The sequence below is a fragment of the Gossypium arboreum genome, chromosome 9 (assembly GCF_025698485.1).
Source record: "Gossypium arboreum isolate Shixiya-1 chromosome 9, ASM2569848v2, whole genome shotgun sequence".
NCBI lineage: Eukaryota > Viridiplantae > Streptophyta > Magnoliopsida > Malvales > Malvaceae > Gossypium > Gossypium arboreum.
Window position 1 is genome coordinate 28,700,432 of NC_069078.1, and position 9,402 is coordinate 28,709,833.

Sequence of the window (9,402 nt, forward strand, 5' to 3'; positions counted from 1 at the left end):
TAATTAAATTGAGTGGACAATAATGGGCATAATATCATGAAATTTGGTGGTTTTTAATTAAGGTTAATTTTAGTATTTGATAAATAATGTCAATATTAATAAAACAAAAGGAAATTTTGTTCATATTATCATCTTTCCAGCCAAAAATAAAATGAAGAAGAAAGCCATTTTAGGGCTTGAGATATTCGGCCAACTCTTAGCGTCATTAAGGTACAGTTTTAGCTCGATTTTTTATGATTTCTATGTTTTTGTAATTGTTGCAGCTCAATCTAGCTAGCCCGTACCTTTAATTTCAAAACTGTTAAAGATTTTGTGAGTTTCCATTGCTGAATCTATGAGTTCTTTGATGTTTAATGTTGACATATGAAAGCTTGATGATAGTTTTACATGTTTTGTTAAGTGATTTTTGATGAAAATGCATATAGGGATTAAATTGAGAAAATGTGAAATATAGTGGTTACAAGTATGAGTAAATGAAAATTATGGGCTGCTAGGGGCACTATGGTAATTTGGATAGCATGGGTTAGTCTTGAATTTCATTAATTTGTGATTTTCTGAAATAAAGACTAAATTGTGAAAAATGTGAAATTTGTGGGGTAAAAGTGTAAATGTGTTTTAAGGTGTATTTTGGACTAAATTGAATGAATAAATGATTGAATAAGTTAATTTTAAATATAATTAGATCAAGAAAAATGGAATACGGACTTGAATCGGGGAAAAGATAAAGTTATCAACTAATCGACTCGATTCACTGTTTTCACATCCGAGGTAAGTTCGTATGTATTAAATATTGTAATAATTATGCTTTAGTGCTTTGGTATTGCATAAATTGTATATATGGGAATACAGATATGTTTGACGATAAATCGGTTATTTGTGGCACTTAGTGTGTGATACAACATAGATTCGACTATATATGGCACTTAGTGTGCGATTAGACATAGCTTCAGCTATATATGGCAATTAGTGTGTGATTTGAGATATCTTCGCCTATGTACGGCACTTAGTATGCGATTCGACATAGCTTCAGCTATATATGGCACTTAGTGTGTGATCTGAGATAGCTTCAGCTATGTACGGTACTTAGTGTGCGAGATATCGAGTATGACACTTAGTGTGCGCGACATTGAGTATTCAACGGCATTCCATGTATGTATGAACTTGTTATGGATTGGTACAGGTATGTACATGTATATTATGAGCTTAAAATTGAAGAAGTTACAAAGTTTGTATATAAGCTTATGAATAAGAAATTGAAAGGCTTGTTAGTAATCATAAAGTACATGATAATATGTTTAGATTGATGAATGTTGTATTTGTGATTAGTTAAGTTTATATCATACGATCTTACTATGCTATGAAGCTTACTTTGTGTTATTTTTCTCTGTTTTATAGTGAATCAAGGCTAGCTCGGATCTGGGAGTCGTCGGGAACATCATCACACTATCAAACATCTAATTTGGTACTTTTGGAATATACATTTTTGGCATATTGCATGTATAGGCTAGATGTGGTATTTTGGTTGTGATTATAGCCATGAGATTTGACTTGTAAATTGTATATGTTTTGGTTTATATATATAGCCATGAGTGATGGCTTATTTTGGTATGTTTGGTATGAATGTGGTTATGGTTTTATAGTTGCTCAAATGGTTAATTGAATTGTGGAGTATAAAATGCTTGAGAAATGCCTTGATGAGGTATGATTTTAGATGTTGTGTGGTTATTTGTAAAGAAGTTATATGAGTGTGAATTATGGTAAATGGACTATATAGATTGATGTTGTTTTTTCATGTATTTGACTAAGTAAATGGTAGTAATTTGAGATTTGGAATAGATGAAATTATATTAGCATGAATTGTGTATTTGGTTGATGATTTTGGCTGTCTAATTGTATGATAAAACGGTACTATTTTGGTTGTTTAGGTGAGCATGAATAAGGGTGGCAAATTGGCCTTGCAAATGGCCTATTTTTGTCCACACGGGTAAAGATACGGGTGTGTGTCTCAGTCATGTTACACGCCCGTGTGTCCCCTGATGATGAAATTGAATTGAAGCCAGTATGCTCCACACAGTCTCACACATGGGCGTGTGACTGGCTGTGTGGTACAAGTTAGTATACACCCTAATTGGCACACGGTCTAGTACACGGACGTGTGACTTGGCCGTGTTGCATAAGTCAGTATACCCTACAGTTTGGCATGGTCTAGCACATGGTCTGGCACACGGGCATGTGTGGCCACTTTAAAGGCCACACAGGCTAGACATATGGGCGTGTGGTTGGCCATGTGACCCAAGTCAGTATGTATGCCCTGTTTCCACACGGCCTCAGACACGGGCGTGTCCGGAGCCGTGTGAGGCACACGACCTGTTCACATGGGCGTGTGACCCTTGTATGGTTGAAATTTTTTCTAAGTTTCCAAAATTTTCATATGTTATCGGTTTAGTCCCGAATCACTTCTGAAACATGTTTAAGGCCTCATAGGCCCTTATAAGGGACAATGTGATTGTGTTGAATGATTTATATGAATGAATGTTTTATGCTTGATAAATGTATGCTATATGTTGTGAATTGATTAGTAATACCTCGTAACCCTACTCCGGCGACGGATACGAGTTAGGAGTGTTACATAATCATGTACTCAAAACCATCTCATTTCTCTTATATCATCATAAGTCTATTGCGATTTGCAAGTTAATAATCATACAACTCACATAAGATATATTTCATTTCAAAATCCAATTTCATGATTTTGTGCAACATAGCATATTAATGTTCCCAATTCAATCTCTATTTCCAATTTCGTTACTTGCTCCTTTTATCATATCAAAATCATATAAACCATTTCATTCTTTATATCCCTACTAACACGACCTCGGACTTGAACTGGTACACGGATCCAATTAACACACCAATTTGGCACCCAGTGCCTCATCGGATAAATCCGAAGTAGATAATTGCGCTAAATGCTATCAAATAGATTAACACCCAGTGTCTTATCGGTTAAACCGAAGCAAATTGACACCCAGTACCTCATCGACTTGTGTCGAAGAAATCCTTGAAATCTTCCTATCTTATGGTATGCCAACTACATTCGATTATGCTCAAACAGTTAATAGGGTTTTCATTTCATAATTCAATACCAACCAATGTTTCAATTTCACAATTATTTCAATTAAGTAAACATTTATTCAACATATATAGTAGCCATAATTATCCCAATTCATACTCAATTTTCATAATTAATAAAGATACATACATTTATCAAACATATTTATTTCAATCCTCATAATCGTTATTCGATTCAAATCATCCCAAGTGAAAAAGAATTCTCACCTCATATTCTTACCATGAATGAACAAATCAATATGCAACAATTTTATAATTAGTTCAGATTATAAAAATATAAACCGTAAACTTCAAGCTATTCATCAATAACATTGTCTTTTTCTTTTTCTTTTTTTTGAGTAATTTGAGTCGATGTTAGCAATTAAATTTTGAAAATTGAAAGTCCTTGTCATTTCGTCTTCTCCCCCAAACCTTTTGTTTCGAAAATGAAAAATAAAAAGGGAAATGTTTTGTTTCCACTACTTAATATATTAGGTTATAATTTTTTTATTATATTATGATTTTATTACATATAATAATATTAATTATAACATATAAAACTTATATTTATAAATAATTCATATAAAACTTATATTTATAAATAATTTATCTCTAAGCCGTCCACTGCAATAAGAGCAAAGGTATAACTGCTGTTTAAGACCTTAGCTATATTTTACCTTATAATTTAATAATAAATCACACTTTTATTACTTACATGATTTAGTCCCTGTACACCAAATAAGCCTTAATTTGATATAATTACTCGACCAAAATTTAATTCATGTTTAACGTAATTCTGTAAATATTTAATAAAAATATGTATGAGTCCAGTATAAGAAATTGAGATTCCTAAACCACACTTTCGGACACTATTAACTTCCGGGTCGTTACATAGATACTTTATTCTTTACTGTTTATAATATTAAAAATGCTTTTAGCTTCGAAAACAATTTTGTAAGGTAATAAAGATCAATACCTAAATGTAAAATCTATGTTATAAACCTAGACCTGTCCAAGGGTCGGTAGCTTGCCTGACCTGGTAGGCCCAACCTGTCTTATTCAGCTTGGACAAAGAATTTTCACCTCAGCACGACCTGACTAGACCCTAATTAATTTAAATAATAATTTTTTTAAATTTAAATTTAACTATAAGATATATAATAACAACTAAAACATATATTTTATTAATAGCGGAACCGATTTTTTAGCAGGCCAATCTGACCCAAAAATAAGTTTGATTTTAAAAAGTTTTTGGAACCGGGCCTCAATCAATAGACATAAACCTCCCCTTATGGGGTTTAAAGAAAAAAAAATCCAAAAATGATTTTGCAATTAAAGCCTAATGAATTGAATGGGCCCACTTAAAAGTCCAGTGAAATCCATAGATCCAAGCCCAATTTATTTGCAACACGAAGCGTTCTGGTTCTTCTTCAAAGGCGACCGAGGCTTATCATTGTTTCTCTTTTCAAATCCGACGTTTCCTCTCCGTCAGCGACACCCAGGTCAGCTCCCCTTTTTCTTCTGTCCTTCGTCTCTCTATCCGACACTATGCCTGCTTCGTAGTTTATTAGTGATTATAATAAAATATTTTCCTTTTTTACTCGATTTCAGCTACAAGAAGTATCAATTAATTCAGTTACTTGGATTTACTTGATTGTTTATTTATTTATTTTTCTGAAATTTGTTTGCAAGAAAGTTCATTTTTCTTGCTTACCATGTTTATAGTGTGATTGGGAAGCTCAGAAATGTCGACACTGACTTCAATTTCAATTTGCGATTTCATCAAATTTGTACTTTGACTGACGCAATTGACAATCATTGAGCTGAGGGTTTTATATATATATATATATATATATATATATATATATAAAAATGTAATTTGTTGAAGTTAAACTCATATTACTTGATTGTTAATAGCTTACAAATGTTTTTAAGGCTTAAATTGAATTTTTTTAATTAGTAACTCAAAATGAAAATGAATAATTTTTCTCCTTGTTATGTTGGGTTCTGTTATTCTTCTGCCATTGTGTATGGCAAGGCATTAATGTGGTGGAAACTCATGCTTCCTCTATAATGAAGGTCAATGAATAAGGATGATGATGACTTGGGTGGTCCTCATGAGGAGGACCCGGATAATAGAGCTCGAACATCCGACCAATTGGACTTGAATGTAGAGCAGGAGTGTCGCCGCCCAAAAGTGAACCATGTCGATTCCACTCATTCCAATCTTCCCTCAAAAGTGGAAACTAATGCTGATGGTGTACTAAGAGTTGGAGTAGAATTTGAATCCGACGAACATGCCTACAGATTTTACAATAAATATGCTAGGCTGTCAGGTTTTAGTGTTCGGAAAGATTGGATAAACAGGAGTAAGATACATGGTCAGGTGGTTTCTAGAAAGTTTACATGTTCAAAAGAAGGTTACAGGCGGAAAGACCAAGGAGATGTTATTGTAAAGAAGCACAGGAAGGAAACAAGGACTGGTTGCTTGGCACATATGATCATTACCCGCAAACTTAATGGTAAATACCGGGTTAGTCATTTTGAAGCAAACCACAATCATGATAATATAACCCCTTACAATGGTCGTGCATTACAATTGCAGAAGGACCCGTGCTTTGTTCATGCTTCTGAAACCGAGCAGCCTAACAATTTAGAAACACAAAACCCTGCCTTTGATTTGACGAGTAAAATCTTAGTGCGTGAATCTCTTGACTGTCTTACTGTGGATTATGTCAATCACCTAAGATCTGAAAGGGTGAGAGATATGAAAGAGGGAGAGGCAGGTTGTTTGTTGCATTATTTTCAGAAGCAGCACTTTGAAAATCCATCATTCTTTTACGCAATACAGCTTGATATTAATGATAGGGTAAGCAACATATTTTGGACTGATGATAATATGGTTGTGGACTACAATTATTTTGGTGATGTGGTTCTTTTGGACATGAGATTTCGAACAAACAAAGACTATAAGCCATTTGTACAGTTTATAGGTGTTAACCATCATAATCATGCTCTGATCTTTTCTGCAGCACTTCTTTACGATGATACTGTTGAATCTCTTAAGTGGTTATTTCATACTTTTTTAGAAGCAATGTCTGGGAAGAAGCCGAAGGTCATTCTCACTGATCAAGATGCAACAGTTGTTGAAGCAGTTGGTTCTATCCTACCAGAAACAGATCACCATATATGTGTCTATCAGATGCACCAGAATACACTAAAACACCTTAGCCACATAGTGAAGGATGCTGATGCCTTTTCCAATGATTTTAGAAGTTGTATTTATGATCACAATGATGAGGATGATTTCATTCATGCTTGGGAAGCTATGCTAGATAAATATAACCTAAAGCAAAATGAGTGGTTGAGGTGGATGTATCGAGAAAAGGAGAAATGGGCTGTGGTATATGGCAAGAATAGATTTTTTATTGACATGAAATGTTCACATTTAGGTGAGAGCTTATCTAACAAGTTGAGAAGTTATCTCAATGCTGACCAGGATGTGCTTCAATTTTTCAAGCACTTTGAGAGGGTGATGGATGAGCAACGCCACAAAGAAATCAAAGCTACTCATAAAATGAGCCACTGCAAGCCAGAATTGATGGGCAATGTGATTTTGTTAAAGCATGCAAGTGAAATCTATACACCAAAGGCATTTGAAGTATTTCAGCATGAGTATGAACAGTGTTTGAATGTTGTTGCTAATCAGTGTAGTCAAAATGGATATTTATCTGAATACAAAGTTAATACTTTCGGAAAAAGTCAAGAATATATTGTAACATTTGATTCTTCAGATGATTCAGTCATTTGCAGTTGTATGAAGTTTGAATATGTTGGGTTTCTTTGTAGTCATGCACTAAGAGTGCTTGATCATAGGAATATAAAGGTGGTTCCGTCCCGATATATATTAAGGAGATGGACGAAAGATGCAAGGATTGGATGTGCTCAAGACGATAGTGATTTTATCATACAAGAAAATCCTAAGTTGGTAGCAGCAAGACGTTATAGAGATATGTGTCGTAGCATACTCAATTTGTCTGCCAGAGCAGCTGAATCTTATGATGCATTCCATTTTGCTTCAAGGCAACTGAATGAAACAATCAAAGGGGTGGAGAAGATCTTGGCACAAAAAGCTGAGGATGCTCAAGTTATTGCCTCAAGTAGCAGTGCTGCAAGTGCTTCCGATAGTGAAAACGTAGAGATTTTCCTAGATGGAAATGCCATTGATGACCAGGAAAAAAGTTGCAGAAGACAGAGTAAAAAGGAAAATGAGGCTACTGAGCGACATAGACATAAACAGAAAAGCATTTTGCAGAGAGGCTTGAAGAATAGAAGAATTCAGAATGAGGGATCAAACTCGCCAAACACAATTACCTGCATTTCTAGTTCCTCACCAGCAAATGTTTCACCGCAAGCCTCTGTCTCTGCTCCTGTTATGCAGGTGATATTTAGCTTACCTAGATAAAATAATGTCTAGAACTAGTTATGTTTACTCGCTTCTATTATTAAATTATTAAATCATCCAAAATGCCTTTCACAGAGGTTATTCAACTTCGAAGCCAATCAAGTTGTCCAGTGCGTAGACCAAGAGTCTAATTTGGGTATCGAGCAAACGCCCCATGCTGAAGTTTACCAAAATCCTAACTTCTATACAGATCAACATGGCTCGCCAAACCAAACTCAATTACTCCAGGTAATGTATTATGCTTTACTTTGTGACGCACTCTGAAACATGTGCTTTTTGTAATAGACAAGGAGGACATTCTCAATGCAGGACGAGCGTTTAATTCATGGCACTTACCATGATTCTGTGTCAAACTGCTGCCAGCTGAGGCAGGTATATACAATGAAGTGGGAACCCGAATAATCATCATTAGTTTGGCTGATTATTTGTCATCTCCATCAAACGCGGATCTCTAATCTGCTTGTGTTGGTTTCCCACTTGCAGGCTATGGAACTTGACATTCAACCTTCACATTCATCTTCATTTTTGCTTTATGATGACCGAGATAGAACTTATTGACATTCCATTTCTTGGAATAGAACATGTGTACAGTTCTTAAATGGTTAGGATATTTTCACCTAATACCCAGAATGTCAAATATTATGTTTATAATATACATGTAAAATCAATCCAACTTTCAACCGTATAGGAGGAAAAAAAGTGTATTTCTTACCCCTTCTATTTATGAAGCTATGCCACTTAAAAATTCAAACTCTTATTGATCGGATTTAGATTGGGTCCTACATATTTTTAGATTAGTTTGGGATTTTTAATTTCATATCATATGTATTTTTTTAGTATAAGTTGTGAATTAGTCTTTGTAGTCTAATTTGGTCAACTTTAACTTTTGTATCTTTTGAATTTTTAAATTTTAAATGTGATTCAAAAGGTTGTAATTTTGAAAAATAATTATATCAAACAAATCTTTAAAAATCATAAATTTATTTATTTATTGAAACTATAAAAAATATTTTTCAGAATTATAATTATGTAAAAAAATTTAAAATCATAAAATCCTTTAAACAATTAACCTAAGTTGAGTTAGGTTAAATTCTCAAAATTATAAAAATATCAAAAAGTGTTAAAAATTCTGAATTTTTATTGTTTTATTTTTGAAATTATAAAAAATATTTTTAAACTAAAATAATGTAAAATATATTTTGAATTTTTCATAATTTAAGAAAAATCTTTCAAACCCTTTTACTTTCTAAAAAACCCTTTCTCCTTTTTAAAAATTTCATAAAATTGTAGACGAATCCTATTAATCATGGCCGGTGTTTTTACAAATTTTAAGACTTGTTTATTGTTTGATTGATGAGATAATTTTGTTTGGTTCATGAGAAAATTTGGGATAGTTGGTGAGCAAATTGGGGAAATTTTTTAGTTAAAACTTTTTTATTTAATTTCTTATATACTTTTTATTTTTATGATTCTTATATATTTATATTTTTAATATATTTTTATTTTTATAAAATACAAAGTAATTTTTTATTTTTTATATTTTAAATTTATTAAAACCTTTTTATAAATATTTTTTATTTTTAAAAAAATTAGAACTAAACTAAGATAATTTGTAATGTTGAAGGTTTTTTTTTTATATAAAAATTATGGCTAAATTGACACAATATGTAAAATTTGAGGGCTAAATATGTTGTTATACCAATTTTCAAATTGCCACCCCACCCTCCCGTCAACTACTTAACAAAACTTACGAAAATGGACAAAAAAAAAAAGCTAAACTTGATTAGTTGGGTGGCCATTTTGAAAATTTTAAAAGTTGGGTGATCATT

At 32.9% G+C, this 9,402-nt stretch overlaps 1 protein-coding gene across 3 annotated transcripts; it reads left to right on the forward strand.

The window, feature by feature from the left end:
* Positions 1-4,501: 4,501 nt before the first annotated feature.
* LOC108474451 (protein FAR1-RELATED SEQUENCE 5-like) lies at positions 4,502-8,318 on the forward strand. 3 transcript variants are annotated; one of them, XM_053018692.1, is made up of 5 exons: positions 4,502-4,610; positions 5,147-7,549; positions 7,649-7,801; positions 7,883-7,945; positions 8,057-8,318. In XM_053018692.1, exons 2-5 carry the CDS (start codon positions 5,192-5,194, stop codon positions 8,129-8,131), a joined length of 2,649 nt encoding a protein of 882 aa, XP_052874652.1. In that variant the 5' UTR covers positions 4,502-4,610; positions 5,147-5,191; the 3' UTR covers positions 8,132-8,318. The 3 variants fall into 3 exon arrangements, with proteins under 3 accessions (XP_052874652.1, XP_017631869.1, XP_017631870.1); XM_017776380.2 differs by having other exon boundaries at positions 4,504-4,610; positions 5,188-7,549; XM_017776381.2 differs by lacking the exon at positions 7,883-7,945 and having other exon boundaries at positions 4,504-4,610; positions 5,188-7,549.
* The last annotated feature ends 1,084 nt before the right edge of the window (positions 8,319-9,402 follow it).

Coding starts and splice junctions, on each gene's coding strand:
- LOC108474451 (XM_053018692.1), top strand. CDS start 5,192: ATGAATAAGGATGATGATGACTTGGGTGGTCCTCATGAGGAGGACCCG. Junction 7,550..7,648: donor TCTCTGCTCCTGTTATGCAG/GTGATATTTAGC, acceptor TGCCTTTCACAG/AGGTTATTCAACTTCGAAGC. Junction 7,802..7,882: donor ACCAAACTCAATTACTCCAG/GTAATGTATTAT, acceptor TTCTCAATGCAG/GACGAGCGTTTAATTCATGG.